This window comes from Pelmatolapia mariae, linkage group LG4 (genome assembly GCF_036321145.2).
Source record: "Pelmatolapia mariae isolate MD_Pm_ZW linkage group LG4, Pm_UMD_F_2, whole genome shotgun sequence".
NCBI lineage: Eukaryota > Metazoa > Chordata > Actinopteri > Cichliformes > Cichlidae > Pelmatolapia > Pelmatolapia mariae.
The window spans coordinates 1105279-1122884 of NC_086230.1; the positions used below are offsets into that span (position 1 = coordinate 1105279).

General features: G+C 41.5%; 1 protein-coding gene across 5 annotated transcripts in view; it reads left to right on the top strand.

Moving 5' to 3' along the window:
* The window catches only part of LOC134625766 (potassium voltage-gated channel subfamily C member 1-like), a 97094-nt gene that overhangs the window by 71133 nt on the left and 8355 nt on the right, over positions 1-17606 (top strand). Inside the window, exon 5 of one of the 5 annotated variants that reach the window (XM_063471035.1) lies at positions 15692-15863. The exons of 3 other annotated variants lie outside the window; for them this stretch is intronic. In XM_063471035.1, coding sequence (XP_063327105.1) covers positions 15692-15843 — 152 coding nt within the window. In that variant the 3' untranslated portion in view covers positions 15844-15863. Of the gene's footprint in view, positions 1-15691; positions 15864-17606 lie in introns of those variants that run through there. One more of the 5 variants, XM_063471037.1, reaches the window with a different exon arrangement.

Genomic DNA, 17606 nt, shown 5'->3' on the forward strand with positions numbered 1-17606 from the left:
TACACCTGCAGTGTGTTGATTGATACCAAAACAGGTAATTAGTGGGCCTGAAAGGTAGAAGTATGCTGCTGTTGTTATTTTGTTGTTGTGATGTTACTGTCTCCTTCCCCAGGTTGCATAAAGTCATGTACTTGTTTGTGGGCTCATAGTGAACTGTGTCACACTATCATCTGTCTGTTTGTCTTTTTCTCTATTTGTTTCTGTTTTTTCTATTTTACATCCATCCTTTTTTCTCCGTCTGCCTGTATTCTGTGTGTAGCTGTCTTCCCCTCCTCCTACTCCTCTTCTTCCTCCTTCTCCTCTCACTCTGGTACTTACAGATAAGGGGAGGGTGCCACAAGTCCCATTTCTTCTGCTTTATGTTTTTACAAAACTTTATGATTTGATTTGCAGACTCTACAGCGTAGTCAAGATCAATAAAATATGTCTTCAGTGACAATAAGCCATAATTCTGCACAAAAGTACTCAATATGTAAAGACATTAATTTAAAGAAATCATTTTCTTGGAAAAGTACCAGAGTGAAAATAGCTGCTGTGTACTGGTTGTCTCATTATTCTACCAGGCTAGTGACACATGGATGCCGATCGGGTGGTTGGTTGGTTTCCCTTGTCCTGTCCTGTGAAACTAAGCTCTGATTAGTATGACAGCACAGCCTGCAGAGACTACAGTGGGAGATGCTTGTTTGATAATTTACTTGTTTGCAGTTTATTGGATCCCTCAGAAAACAACTTTGGACATAGATTACACAAACAGGTTCGAAAAAGTTTGTGTTGTTGTTTTACAGTTGCTGAGCCACTCGAACTCTCTAACAGGCTGAGCTGAAACACTGACTGCTGGCGTGCTTCGAAGGGCCACATTACCTAACGAGACAGTGGACTGATTAACACCAAGACACAAATTTGTAGCTTCTAGAGAAATGAGCAGGCAGGCAGTTAAGAAAGACAGACAAAACTCGAATCCTAAAAATAATGCATGCTCCAATATTCAGGTAAGTATGAGAACAACTTCGAAGGGCTTTGGAAAAAATTAGCCTCTGCGCTTTGTCCTTTCTAGCCTTTTTACAATGCAGCTTATTAAGATCCTTGGCAAGAGAAACACAGTTGCACATATTTCAAAATATGTGCAACTGTGTTGCTAAGCTTTTGTCCTTAAAGTGCCTCCAGAAGTCTCTTTTAATGCCTTTACAACAGTCCTTCCTTTCTCCCTGCCTCTTTCCTGCTGACATTATTGGGATTTATTGCCATCCTTAATATTAAAAAAGTCATTTAATCCAAAACAATTGGCTCTGTGGTTGTGATGTGTGGGACGAACGGAAGACATTCTGAAATGGCTGCAAAGGCCCCCCCCAAACCCTCGTCATGAATGACTATTTATCTGTATCGCTCCACTTTTTTCTTGTTGGCCAACTAGACCAAAGGAAACGATGTTCAGAGGAACTGCGGGACTTGGTGCAGCAAAGCAATTTGGGTTAAGGCTCCATGATTGACTCTTGGTAATCTGAACTACAAAATGCAAGTTTGGCAATTTCAGTGACCCCATGCAAATTGTAGTCTTAGTTTCTGGTTCTCAGCTGAAAGGAGTGGCACCTGGTTTTTTGCTGCTTGGAAGCATGCCTTATTGTGCATTCAGAGGTGCTTTTCTGCATATATTAGTTGTGATGAGAGGTTATTTAAGTTCCAGCTGCCGTCCTTTCAGTTCAAAGCAGTCTGGCAATTCTCTGACCTTGAGCATCAACAAAGCAGCGAGCTCAGAGAACTGCCCCTTTATTTCAGCTTTTCACACCATTCTCTGTAAACCCTAGAGATGTTGTGTTGCGTTGTGCGATGCCATTACATTAGCAGGAATAGTCAGATCAACCCATTTAAGAAGCTTTAATCACCTTTCTTCCCTGTTCTGATGCTTGGTTTGAACTTCAGCAGATCAGTTTGACTTGTCTATTTGCCTAAATGCATGGTGTTGCTACCATGTGCTAATGAGATATTTACATTAATGAGCAATCAACATTTGTACCTAATAAACTGGATGATCGTCATATTCTTGCAAATAGGTAGGTAGGTATGTCGGGAAATAAACACATTGGAAAGAGTCACCAAAGTGACCAAATCTTAATTTTACCATAAGTAACACAACAACACAACGTGTTCAAAATAAGAACTCATGAACAATTTTAAAAGCATTTTAATTTAAAACACCATAACACTGTCTCTCTATCACTATACAGCCTCAAACTTTCTCAGTTTCAGTTCAAACCAGGAAACTAAATTATAAAAAAGAAACAAGGTGCAAAAGAGAACAAAATGAAACAAAAAAACGATGCAATGATTACACCAGCCAAAATATTTTGCTGTGGAAACCCATCATACGTAGCAGACATCGTTAGCATGCCTTGCTTTAGCAGATATAATGTCTTAATGTCTAAAACGAATATTGAATCAATTAGCCATGATTAGATTGATCATTACTAAGAACAACTTTGGTCCAGTATGTAACTAATGGGTAAATAAACTGATGGCTTTCTTTGGTTTTTTTTTATACTTCCTTTCATTTTTGTGCTTCCTCACATCTTCCCAGTGATTTTATTTCAGTGAAATATTGTCAGCTGCATTTGGGTCGCATTAACTGTTGTGTGTTCTGTTATTTTACTGATTACTGTCTGTTATTGTTCTGCATGTTCTTTATATCTTTGTGTTTTTCATCTCTGTTGCTATTGTCTTAAAGTATGCCTCTGTGCTCACACGGCTTTTGTCTCACTGCTAAGGTCATCTTCTCTGTCATCACCTCTCAGTCAGCTAGTCACAAGTCATATACATCAGTACATACATGTTACATGCATGCATGCATGTTCTATCTTTGTATTTAATACAAATATGGTTTCCTAACAATCACACATCCACATGTGCTCGTGCTCTTCAAACATGTATGTTAATCAATATTTAATTAATCAATATTTATTTTTTCATTTGGAACCTTTTTTAAACAGCTATACAGTGAAATACATGTTGACATGTTTGTTTGTTTTGGTTTGTTTGTTTGTTTTTGGGTTTTTTTTGGGGGGGGGGGGGCACTTATATATTTTACTTGGTTGTTTCCCAATGTGTACTCTTCCTCAACCCCAAAGTCTTTCCTTTTCCTGTTCCTCCTGTTCCTTCCGCCCCCCTTTCCACCATCACATGCTTTTCCCCTCATGTTCATGTTCATGCTCTGTTCTTTGCCTTACTCGAGCCTCATTAATCCAGTTCAACCATCACAGATAAAAGCTATCCTCACAGTTTGTCTGTGAAGGTTCTCAGTCATCCAGGTCATCGTAGTCTAAGGAGCTTGGAAAGAAAAGCGTCTGGACTTCTTAAAGTTGCTTGAAGACGTTTCACCTCTCATCCGAGAAGCTTCTTCAGTTCTAAGGTCAAATGGCCGAGAGTCCCAGATTTAAACCCAGTGGGAGTATCCCCCCAAAGAGGGACAAAGGACCCCCTGGTGATCCTCTAAATGAATTTACACAACTCAGAGAAGAACATACACCTGAGGACAGTCAGGAAAAATGGGTGAAGAACTTTTCAGACCGGAAGCTCACTGAACCTGAAAAGAACGTATTAGCCAAAGGACTCAATTTTGCCATTGCTCCGCAACAGTTGCCCATAGTGGACCTCATCACAGCCACAGAAACCGCCATACGGATCAACAAATTATCACAGACAGAAGCAGAGCAAATCAGGATGAAAGTCTCAGCCACCCTCTCCAGTGCGAAAGTCCCTCCGTCTAACCTCACATTACAAGAAAAGAAGGCCGTCGCTTCCCTGAGCAAAGACCACAACATCACTATATTACCAGCGGATAAGGGAAGGTGCACCGTAGTCCTAAACACAACGGATTACCACACAAAGATCACTACTCTCCTCAGTGACAACAATACCTACGAAGCCTTAAAGCGAGACCCCACAAGCAGCTACAAAAATAAAGTTATAGCTTGCCTTCAAGATCTTGAAAGGGACAAAATCATCGACCGCCTCACATATCACCGCCTTTATCCAGGGGATGCCATACCCTGCATTTATGGACTTCCTAAGATCCACAAGGAAGGTGTCCCTCTCAGACCCATAGTCAGTAGCATAAACTCAGCCACTTATAACATTGCAAAACACCTTGCTACCATCCTTGCACCTCTGGTGGGGAACACCCCACACCACATCAAGAACTCCACCGACTTCACCGACAAGGTCCAGAAACTTACCCTGGATCCAGATGAAACCATGGTGTCCTCTGATGTAGTCTCTCTCTTCACTTGCATACCCACCACGGAGGCTGTGGAGACTGTCAGAAAACGACTACAAGAAGACAACTCCTTGGAAGACAGGACCAACTTCACACCCGATCAGATCTGCACACTGTTAGACCTCTGCCTCACCACTACATATTTCAAGTACAACGAGGGTTTCTACAGACAAAAACATGGCTGTGCCATGGGCTCCCCCGTGTCACCTATTGTAGCCAACCTTTACATGGAGGAAGTAGAAAGGAAGGCTCTTGGCTCTTTTAAAGGGAGAGTACCCAGCCACTGGTACAGATATGTAGACGACACCTGGGTCAAAATCAAAACACAAGAAGTGGAATCCTTCACTGCGCACATTAACGCCGTGGATAAAAACATCAAGTTCACCAGGGAAGACACAAAGGATAACTGTTTGCCCTTCCTGGACTGCGCTGTGCACATTGAAGAAAACGGCAACCTCAACATTGAAGTTTACCGGAAGCCCACACACACGGACCAGTACCTCCTTTTTGACTCCCATCACCCTCTGGAACACAAACTTGGAGTAATCAGGACCCTACACCACCGGGCAGAACATGTTCCCTCTAAGCCTGAGGGAAAAAAGAAGGAACACACACATGTAAAGGAAGCACTCAAAACATGCGGTTATCCCAACTGGGCGTTCATAAAGTCAGCAAAGAGGCACAGAAAAGAAGATCAGACACCAGCGAGGGAGGATAAGAAAGACAGACGCAACAACGTTGTCATTCCCTATGTAGCCGGTGTATCAGAGAAACTCAGGAGAGTTTTCTCCAAGCACGACATCCCAGTGTACTTCAGACCCAGCAGCACACTCAGACAGAAACTGGTTCACCCGAAAGACAAAACTCCAAAACACAGACTTAACAACGTGGTGTATGCTGTACAGTGCAGCGAGGAATGCCCAGACCTCTACATTGGAGAGACCAAACAACCACTTCACAAGCGCATGGCACAACATAGAAGAGCCACCTCCACAGGACAAGACTCAGCAGTCCATCTGCATCTTAAGGATAAAGGTCAATCTTTGAGGATGCCAATGTTCACATTTTGGACAGAGAGGACAGATGGTTTGAAAGAGGAGTGAAAGAGGCCATCTATGTCCACTGTGAGCGACCATCTTTGAACAGAGGCGGTGGTTTACGACACCAACTGTCTGCCATCTATAATCCAGTTTTGAGATCCCTTCCCAGACGCCTTAACGCCCACTCACATCCTGGGCCATCTGACCTCAGGAATTCACATGATAGGGTGGGGCCAGGTTTCACAATGAGCTCACCCGAAACCCTGGCTGATTAGGTCCCACACCTGCTTTCACACCTTGGCTCATGTGATTAGAGGATCACCAGGGGGTCCTTTGTCCCTCTTTGGGGGGATACTCCCACAGGGTTTAAATCTGGGACTCTCGGCCATTTGACCTTAGAACTGAAGAAGCTTCTCGGATGAGAGGTGGAACGTCTTCAAGCAACTTTAAGAAGTCCAGACGCTTTTCTTTCCAAGCTCCTTAGACTATCCTCACAGTTGAAAATAAAACATGTATGTATGTTGTATATATATTTTTAGGAGTCTCATGGGATGGCTGTCAGTTTGAAAACACAATGGCTAGCTCAGTAAGCAAAAACAGACACACTGTCAAACTGTCACGCTGTCGTACTGGTTTATCTACTGACTGGGAACTTTTAGGTGAACGTCTAATATTAGTATGCACATTACAGACCAGGAATATGTAACAGGGCTCAAAAAATAAACTCTTTAACATCCACATGACTCTTAAAAAATAGATTAAAGCTTGGAAGTGCTTTGATTTTTTCACTCTTACAGGGGAAATAGCAGAATGTATTGTAGGATGTGTTGTACTCAAGTGGCAGAGTTGCCTTCAAAATGTAAGTGAGATGCATGTTTAATTACCAGTTCAGAGTAATCTGTCAGTTGTAAAATGTGAAACTAGTTAGGTAAAGTAAAGCCAGGGACGATCCTAAAAATCCGAATATATTCATTTTCCTTTTAGGGTTTGCAGTGTAGTTAACACAGAGCACTTACAGTTACCAACAGTTCCCATCATGACACCCACTTCAAAGTGTCATAATGGATCATTTTAAAATTTAATATAACGTGAGTGTATAAAACACTAAATCCTTGTACAATTGTAACCAAAGCGAGAAACTAAGTTTTGAGACCAAAACTGTTTTTTCAGGTGTAAGTAAACATGAAAAGTAATAGAATAATAAGATGGCTATGAAAACGTATTTAGCTTGTTCCATTTCTTTCACTGCACTCAATCACCCCTTCCTCCTTTTCCTGTCATCCCAAGTACCTCCCCTCTTTCCGTTTCCCTCCCCTCCTCCTTTATATCTTGTCATCTCATTCTAACACTGGTGTATCATCCCATTCTCAGGCTATCCTCCTCAGTCCCTCCCCCTCCGTTGTGTTACTAAAGTCTGATTGAATTGAGGTATGTACAGCAAGTCACCATGACAGCACTGCTAACATTGCTAATGTAAGCCCATGTTTATTTGCTTGCTTAGTATTTAAAGAGAAATAATACTAATAATACTGCTTGGTGGGCCAGACATATAGCAGAATAACCATAGTTTTTATTATTATTATATTATTACTATTATTATTATTATTATTATTGTTATTGGTCCTCAATAGCCTCAAAGTTTCAAGCTAGCTTACTTTAACAGCTATATACCTGTAGGCCCAGTTTAGACTTGGTTTAACTGGTAAACAATCAGCTAAACTTAGTCAAATGTGATCATGGCATGATTTCACATTATTTAACCCAGGTAGTTCCTGCCTGTGGACCAGTGGCTAGTTAGCCAGGGAAGATGGCAGGCCATAATACGAAGCAAGTTCACAGGATAGCCTTCCAATATGCTTCGCTTTACATAGTCAGGCTAACACGTCACACAAGCATGGATATCAGCTCAGAAATGATTCAGCACCAGTTATCACAGAGACCTGCCTTTGTAATACTGAAAACCCAGGGTTAACACTGAAGTTAATAAAACCAGTAATTCCATCGTGTCTGTATAAACAACCCAATGTCATGGCAAAGCAATATCCATGCAACTATCACGATTTGCCTCTCATAAGCGTAAATGGACATGCAGGCTTAAGTTGCAATAAGGTGAATGCCTGCAAAGGGAGATGTTTTTTATATGCTTATAAATATATATTGGAGTTAGATATTTGTGACCTCCCTTTCTGGTTATTGTATAAAACCTCCCAGTGTTCTGAGCACTGTGTTTTCTAATAAATACATAAAATGCTTATCAATTAGAAGCCACGTCTGTCCATGTGCTCCACATGTTGGGGAGAATGGGGTAACTTGAGCCAGTTTTTAATTGATGATTAAGTCTTTTTATTTTAAACAATCATTATATAAACACTAGATTGTTGTGTTCCCATGGAAATGAAAATTATGTTGTCAACAAGCTGATTTTCATGGTTTTCAAGAGAGAACAGAAAGATGAGCTGGTTTTCCCATCTAGCTATTCCACCAGCTGTGATTGGTATTGGAAACTTTCACAACATCTCTCTTTGAGAGATTTCTTCATTCATTGGTTACTCCAGCTAGGCTCTCTTCAAGAATCTTGCCTCAAGTTCATCTTCTGAAACCTCAAAAAGTAATCAGTATTTTGGTATGTTTTAGATTACACTCTACCAGCAATCTGACCACTTGATTCTTCTGGACTTTTATCATACATGCAGTTGTCTTGGCCAACATTTGTGTCACTGTCAGCTGAGCGACTTTCCTCCTTGGTTGCTTGCTATCTACATTTTCTCCCCCTTTCACAGTTTGTTTTCAAGGGGCTTTTTTGTACACTAAAACTCGAGTCAAGTTTAAGTCAAGATTTTTGTTTTGACTATCTTTTGACTGTACATCTTATCTTCCCACTTTTGGGAGTGGAATTATGTGCTTTTGTGACACATGATGTGTTGTGCTTGAAGAATTTCCAGGTGCCTCACAGGCTGGCTCTCCTGCACTGTGGACATTTCATTGTGAATGTTACAGATGATTGCATTACATTGTTCTACTTTATCATGCCAGAGACATTTTTAATTACTTTCCACATATTTTCACATATTTAGCAATAGGAATACCAAGCACATTTTCTGATGCCATTGCTAAATTACATTGCCAGTGACATCTTTTATTATAAAAGACAGCAAGGTGTGATTACTCAGTGATATCACAGCAGGTAAAAAATTAAGGTCATTTGATAACCGGCACTATATTATATATTATAAAACAAGATGGCCTAGCTTCAAAGGCTTTGAAAAACACCACAACGACAAATAGTGGAAGATCTGCAGTGCAAACTGCAGTTAGACTCTCATTATGGAGGCTCAGCATCTTTCAGCTAGCCTGTGCTATATGAGTGCTATGGTAGAAGCTGGCACTGAATTTTGATTGTCTTAAAATTTGTAAGCAATACACAACAATAGATTTTTGCCTTTCTTCTTCTATTAATAGGTCAGATTTTGGTCATACACACTGCTGCTCATGATCAGAATCATTTGTAAAACAGAAGACAAAAAAGAACAATCTTATGATAGCTGTCTTTATCAGGGAGCCATTTAAATCAATTATATAGCACCAAATCACAACAGTCGTCTTGAGGCAATTACAGGTCGCTTTAGGTTATTGATTCCAGTTAATCAGCTCTCTGTTTCTCCTTTGTGTATGAGAGGAGCAGTGCTGCTGTTTTAGAGGGTGGTGAAATAATTATTTGATCCCTTGTTGAATATTGAATTTTGGTCACTTACACAGACATGAATAGTCTCATTTTAATGGAGAGAGACAGAATGTCAACCAAAAATCCAGAAAAAAAATCATTATATAAAAGTTAGAAATTGATTTGCATGCCACTAAGTGAAATAGATATTTAATCCCCAAGCAAAACATAACTATGTACTTGATGATTTAGTACCTTCGTTGGCAGTGGTAAGGCATTTCTTTTAGTTTGAATCCAACTCTCTATATCCTTTAGATTTCTTGACTGCCACTTGGCAACCTGAATTTCAGCCATCTCCCTAGAATTGAGTTCTGGAGACTGACTAGACCACTTAATGACCTGAATATGCTTCTTCTTTAGTCCTTTACTTTTTTCTTCACCTTCGAAGTATGTTTTGGGTCATTGTCATTCTACAAGGCCAATCCAAACCTATTTTCAGTGTTCTGGCAGCAAGATTTCAGTCCATCAGAGCTTAGTCTGTTACTAGTGGTGTTCATGGTGACTGTGGTCCCAGTTGCCTTCAGATCATTAACATGAAACCTCCACTTACTTATGATCATCCTAACCCCCGAAGCAAGATTTTCCATGGAGCTTGAGACTAAGGGTGATCGATTCACTTTATATTTTATCCACTTCTGAATTTCTGAATGCACTAAGCTTCTTGCTGATGGTCTTGTAAGCCATCCCAGCCTTGTGCATGTCCCACATACATGTTGTCGCTGACATCCTTTGGTAGTTCTTTGGCCTTGCACATAGCGTGGAGAAGCTGGAATGGAAGGAATTCATTCTCTGGATAGATGTCCTAATACACGTAACAAGTTGAGATCAGGACTACCGACTGACTGATTATTGATTGACTAACTGGCTGACTGATTTTTAGTTGATTTTCTGTCTCCCTCCATTAAAATGAAACTACCACAAAAACCTGGGGCTGTGCATTTCTTTGTAAGTGAGCAAACTAACAAATTTGGAGACTCAAATAATTATTTCCCCACTATATTTGTTGTAGGAGTTGATATGATGTCTCACAGAAAACCTGGTCAGAAGTCAAATACACTCATCATGGGCATGAATGTCATGGTATATTTGGCCTTTTAATGATTTTCTTGTTTTCCAGGGTGGAATGATTGTACAGTGTATATCTTTCATAACTTAAAAAGACAATAATTGGGTGCATGGACTCAGCTTTTAAGTGCGTCTTCAAAATTTCAATAAGATTGAAGACTGTTCTGTTGAAAAACCCAATGATTTCCATGTTTTAATCATTTATCTGGTGATTTTAAGAGCAGTTAAAAGACCTGGAGGTAGTCCATCTGATCAGAAAACTTTTCTCTAGAAGGCAGACTATGCCGGCCACTTGGTTATGGCGTCCATGAATGCACCCTGCTATTATGTGCTGGATTGTTTCAGTGAAATCTTACACGGCCTGCAACTGGGGTCTTTCCTGGTGTGATAGACCCTCTATGGATCTTGTGCTCAGAGCATGTTCCTGTGCTGCCATGGTTAGTGCCTCTGGACTGTCCTTCAGTCCAGATTTGTCCAGCCACTGGTAGGACTTCAGGATGTCAGCCCCTTCCTCTATCTGCCAGTGGTACATACCGTGCAGCAGCCTGTCCTTCCATGGTGGCTCCTCATCTTCCCCCTCTTCTTTCTTGGGTTGCTGCTGCCTGAGGTATTCTCTAAGCACATGGTCAGTTGTGGCCATCTTTCTGATGTACTCATCAGGATGCTTGTTTTCTCATCCTGGACTGTGGTGCTGACACTCACCAGTCCCCGGCCTCCTTCCTTTCGCTTAGCGTACAGCTTCAGGGTGCTGGACTTGGTGGTTGAATGGTAAGAGGCTTCCTTGTCTTGACGTCAGTTGCTTCTATCTCCTCCTTTGGCCAGCTTATAATCCCAGCAAGGTGTCTGATCACCGGTAGGGCGTAGGTGTTGATAGCCCAGATCTTGTTCTTCCCGTCAGCTGACTCTTCAGGACTTGTCTGACCCTCTGCACTGTCCTCAGTGTCTTCAGTGTTACCTTCTGGCAGTTCAATCCAGTCAGTTTTGACTGCCTTCCCTCCAACAATCCCTCCGACTACACTTCTTCAATCTGAATGACATTCCAGTGTTGTTGCTGTAGATCTTCATGGCATGGATGAGTGAATCAATGTCTTGTTCATTCCTGGTATATATCTTGATGTCATCTATATGACATCTATATAGATGACATCAAGATATATACCAGGTATTCCATAGTCGGTATCCGTAACCAGTCTTGTCAATGATCTCACTGAGGGGGTTCATTCCTATGCAGAACAGCAGTGGGGACAGAGCATCTTCTTAGTAGATCCCACCCTTCAATGGCGACTTGTACAACTGGCATGAAGTTGGTCTCCAGTGGTGTATGCCACATCCCCTTTGAGCTCCCGATGAACTCTTTTGGGATCTTGATCTTGTATAGTTCTAGGCATTCCAGGATTCAGGTATGGGGCATTGAGCCATAGCTTGGTCATTCTGGTCTTGCAATCTCAAGCAACTGTTCTGTCTACCAGGAGCTGGTGTTTTGCCCTTCTGGTATACCTATTCCTTTCTGTGGCCCGCTCATGTATTGAGCCATGCGCCTGTTCATCTTAGTTGCTATGATGCCTGACAGGCGCTTCCATGTGGTGCTGAGGCAGGTTATTGGCTTGTAGTTGGATGGGACCAGTCCCTTCTGGGGATCCTTGGGGATCAGGACTGTCCGGTCTTCAGTTATCCATTCTGGGTGTCTCATCTACTAGCAGCTGGTTCATTTGTTCTACCATGTGCTCATGGAGTGCACTCAGCTTCTTTAGCCAGTAGGTGTGAATGATGGTTACTGGAGCCTGTTCAGGGAGGTCGCTGTGATTGTTATAAGCATTGCCTTTATGGGTTGCAGCCTTCTCCCATATACTCTTTCACTATTGCTCTGTCTCGATCCTTGGTGGCGCTGTTCTTTTATTTAAGTAGAGGAAAAGCCAATGTGTTGATTAAGAATGGTTTTTACTATACGCACACAGCCAGCCGGGTTAATAAATTGGTATGGTGGGATTACATCATACTATAATCAATTACATTATAAATAGGTGAATTGTGTGACCCAACACAAAGCCTACGGTGAGCCTGTGGTGAGTCTGTAGAAATTTAGAAATAGTGCTGACTTTGCATAGTGTGTCCTGAGATCACAGGTATCTCTTAATACTTACATGTCACTCTCAATACATATCACAGACGAAATTGTTTAGAAAACAAAACAACATTGTACGGGACTGAAAGAAATAATGTTTATTTACTTTGTAAAAGAAAAAAAAAGAAGGAAAAAAATTCATATTAAAAAATTACCTACCACTTGTGTTTTGATTACTTGCAGTGTCAGGAATATTTAGAGTTCATCTGCAAATATTGACACGTTAACTCACAATACTACTACTACTAATAACAGTGATCATGGTGAACTATAGAATATGCAAAATGTCATTATTCATGCATCCATCCATTTTTTCTGCTTATCTGGGGCCTGGTTGCCTAACCCAGGATACCTAGACCTCCCACTCCCCATCTAGCTTGTTGAGATTGTCCAGTGGAACATTGCATTCCCAGGCCAACCAAGAGATGTAATCTCTGTGTAGTGTTCCACTTACACAATTAAAATCACCTTTTTCCTCCTGTATCTGACATTTGACTAACGGCCAAACTCTCCTCTCCAGTACCCTAGCATAGATCTTTCCAGAGAGGCTAAGGAGTGTGATCCCCCTGTACTGGAGCACATCCTCTTGTACCCCTTCTTAAACATGGGGACCCCCACCCCGACCTGCTAGTCCAGAGGCAGCACCACAGATCTCCACACAACGTTGTAGAGGTGTGTCAACTGGGACAGCCCTACAACATCCAGAACCTTTAGGAAGTTGGTGTTTAACTGCCTCAGAGACCTTGCTACCTGTGATGGATGAGTCATCCACCTCGTGTCTAGGCTCTGCTTCCTCTACGGAAGATGTGTCAGTAGGACTAAGGAGGTCCTCGGCGTATTCTTCCACAGTCCAACTATGTCCTCAGGTGAAGTCAGCAACATCCCACCCACACTAAAAACCACATGAATAGCACACTGCTTTCCCCTCCTGAGTCGTCTGACGGTTTGCCAGAATCCCTTTGAGGCAGTTTCATGGCCTCACCAAACTCCTCCCATACCCTAATTTTGGCGTCAGCTACCTCACAGGCCACATTCTGCTTGGTCTGTCGGTACCCATCAGCTGCTTCTGAAGTTCCAGAAGCTAACCAAGTTAAAGAGGACTCCTTCTTCAGCTTGATTGTGTCCTTCACCTCCTGTGTCCACCATCTGTTTCCGGACTTACCACCATGACAGGCACCAACCACTTTGCAGCTGCAGCTCCTTCCGGCAGCCTCAGCAATGGAGGTGCAGACTCAATGTCCCCAACCTCCCTTAGAATGCTGTTGAAGTTCTGCTGGAGGTGGGAGTTAAAGCTGGGAACACCTAGCAAAAGCTTGCAATACATTTAGGGGTTTTGGGACTGTCCAGCATCTTTTCCCACTACTTGATCCAACTCAATACCACTTCATGATCAGTTGACAGCTCAGCTCCTCTCTTCAACTAATGTGTCCAAAATGCAGACCCAATGATAAGATTACAAAGAGATCATTGACCTGCGACCAAGGGTTTCTGGTCCCACGTGCCCTTATAGACATCCTTATTTTCAAACATGGTGTTCATTAAAAAAACTGTTATTTGTACATATGTCTGTGTAAGTTCTCAGTCATCCAAGTCATGGTAATCTAAGGAGCTTGGAAAGAAAAGCGTCTGGACTTCTTTAAGTTTCTTGAAGACGTTTCACCTCTCATCTGAGAAGCTTCTTCAGTTCTAAGACAAAATGGTGGAGAGAACAAGGTATTTAAACCCTAGTGGAAGTTATCCCTTAAGAAGGTAATTGACCCACTATTCATGTGTCTTGTCACATGAGCCAATGTGTGAAAAAGGGTGTGGGTCATTATCAGCACAGGTTTCAGGTGAAGGCACCTGAAACCTGACTAGGAGGCCATTCCTCCTAGTCATGTCCCTCCAGGTCTCGCAGTCATTGCCAATGTGAGCACTGAAGTCACCCACAAGGACAACAAAGTCACCCGATACAGCATGCTCAAGCACCCCACACAGCAACTCCACAGCTTCTCACCGATGGCAACTCCAGACTGGAACAAAGTCCAGCCACTCTCCAGGAGACTGTTTTCAGAACCTGAGCTGTGCGTTGAGTTGAGCCCAACTATACCTAGTCATTATACCTCACACACTAGCTCAGACTCGAAGGAGTCCCAGCCTTGATAACCAGCCTCGATAGCTAGCCACCTGACACAATGCACCCGATCCCTATGGCGTCTCCTTTGGGTGGTGGGCCTACCAGAGGGCATGGCCATGTAGCTTCTTCAGGATGTGCTCAGATGGGATCACTGGGGCACACAAAACCCTCCACCATGGTAAGGCGGTGATTCACAGAGGTGAAAATTCAATGTCTCTCCACATAAATATTAGATTAATTAAAATTAAGTGTGCCTACTCCTTATACACCTCTGAACTCCTTTCAACACAGCTTCTATTTTAGATTGCTCCAGAGAATTTTGTGCTGATCACTCCAACCTTGATCTGAAACTTCACTACAGACATAAAAGCAAACATCTAGTTCTGTAACCTCATTTTCATGGCCAGAGACATTACTACTAACTCATACCAATGTGATCTTATGTCATCACCCAACACACTTGCCAGACTGCTTGTGATGTTGTTTTTTTTTATTCAAAATTAACTTCAGCTAGAAAGATTTAGACACACTTTAAAAAGAAACCATCAAATAACATAGATGAGATCAGCTTAAAACTAGCAGTATACTTTGACCCTGAACTCACAAAGGATTTTGCCCTCTGTCTGTCTTTCTCTCTAACTGACGGATTCACCGTTAACAGCAGTTTATTGCCAGTAGACTGGCTAAAACCCCTGGAAACTGAGATCCAGATGTGTTTTAAACACAGTGGTAGACTATATGTATATTTGATTGTGGTCAGCTTCAGATGATTTACCTAAATGAGCTGCTCCGAATTTCCCAAAATCATCAAACAGCTAAGCCTTGCAGTGATTTTTGTTCCTGAATACAATGTGTTACCACCTGTGTACTGCAAAGCATGCGCACATATACAAATGCTGTGTGTTTGCATCAAAGGGCCTTGTCTACTTCCACTGGACTAATTCCCTCTGTAGGTATAGATATTTTGGCCAATGACAGTTAATTTTTGTAACACATATTCCTGTTTTGTCTTGTCTGTGTCTGTCTGTGTCTGTCTGTCCATCTGTTTGTCTCTCCATTCATCTGTCTGTTTTTTTGTTTTCCCAAAAATCCTCCTTTGGCCTATAAAATGTTCCCTATTTTCTGATGTTTTCCTTTTATACTATTATTTGTTTCATTTACAAATTCTTGTCACTGTAAAAAATGGTTGATATGTTCTATAAATGATGTGCAATGCTCTCATAACATTTATTAATATAAATCTTGGCAATATTTTCTACCATTCCATCTATCTGCCTCATCATAAAAATGCTCATGTTTTCATACCTTATTATGACTGACCCTTCATAACCTTTTACCTGTGCATGCCATTCTCATGTAGCCACAGGTTATGAGAAGTCACGTAGCCTCAATAACATCTCTGGAATGACAGGCGCCCCGCTGCGCCTCACTCCCATCACCAATTCCACCTTTGAACCCTTTGAGCCGCCTGGCCTCAGGCGATGTCATTCACCCATCCCTTCAATCTTGTAGCATAGCCCACAGATAGCCACCAAATTTAACAACAACAGCAGCAACAGTAACATTTAGAAAAAAAATTTTGTCTGATTATTTGTTTTTGCTTTTTTTTGCATGGAAAAAAAAGCCTACACACAGGAATTACAGTTTGTCCAGGCCGCTCTGTCATTCTGCATTCATGCCTTGTGTTTTGTTCTTGATCTGAAACAACAATAAATGCAAGTTCATGGAGCCCCTAGAGGCCCCACTTAATAATTTCAAGAAAGATTAGCTGAACCTTACTGAAATAAATGTGGCAAATTTGCCTTACTAACACGAATAGAGTTTAGTTTACAGTAGAATAATAGAAGAGTTAGTTTACCTCTAGTTTTTCCTGTGCTACGCCTTGCCTGTATTTCACCTGCACTTGTACATCAACACTTTAACCTTGGTACCTAAGAGGAGTTAGAAATCTTCTAATATTAAGCCTAAGAATGCATACAGTGACACACAGACACCAACATATTACAGCAGCATGTGTGTTTTTACTCCAGAATAAGAATATACACTAGCCTATAAGTGACTTAGAAGCAAACATATTTTGTATTTAAATGCCCCTTACTGTAGCTCCTCTGCAACTTAAATTTGAAAGTCATGTTTGCTGTAGAAGGTGATGTGCTAACACATCATCAACCATTTAATATAGCCGAAAAGAGACAGGCTCCCATATATGTCAACTCCAACACCAGCTTCTGAGCCCTTGTGCCCTTTCTCCTGCTTCCTGGTAATTAATATAGAAGGACCTGTTAGTATGGTGGACAAAGTACTGTGGTTTTTCATTTGTCCCTACCAGTAAGGAGTTATAATGTACAGATATAATGTATTTTCCCATAATGGAATTGTACATTATGCTGATTTAACCATGCAAGCACTATTGTGCAGTAAAGCTAGCTACAAACGCATTATACATAATAAATGTAGGACAAACATTATAGAATGTCAAGTTTTACACAGCTAAAAGTACAAAGCAGCAGGGACAAGGGCTAGGGATAAGTGCTCCCTGTGGTCTGAAATTTTACACACACACATATATAGATATATATAAATATATCATTGGGCTATATGATCTTATTACATCTGCTTGAGCCATCAGAGATGATCACTTTCTTGTTTCTTTGTCTTTGTTAACTACTTTCAAAAAGAACACTACAAAGAAAGCTTCTTTGTTTTTGTTTTTCACCAGACTGGGGTCAACAAATTGACAGGACTGTAAGCTAATTGTCCCCTTGCATCACCACAAAATGCATGCTCTCATGTTTATGTGTAGATAAAAAGAAACACATTGAAGCAGTGACTTTTAGTTTGTAGGGGTTAACCCTGACTACAGTGAAGACATGAACTTACTGGAAGAAAGGAAAGAAATCAGCAAATCTTCCAAAAAGCTGTTTCTTTCCTTTCTCTGTACGTGGAAAAATGTCCTGCGATAGACTAGCCACCTTTCCGGGGTATTCCCTGCCTCTCTCCCTGTGACAGCTGGAAAAGACTGCAGCACCCCTGATGCTTAGGAAAATAGCTGGATGGATTTATCTATAAAAGCTCCAGACATTGCAGCTGCACCTGAGCGTTTGAAGCATAGTTTTCTTTAGGCTTATGTTCACCAGATCACCACCATCACTGCTGCTGCACCATCACTACTATCACTGACTCTAATGTGGCCAGTGGCAATATTTTTAGTTTTCTCCCCATTTCGCTTCTTGTTCTTTTCCTGTTTTTGCCTGTCTTTTACTCCTGAACCCCAT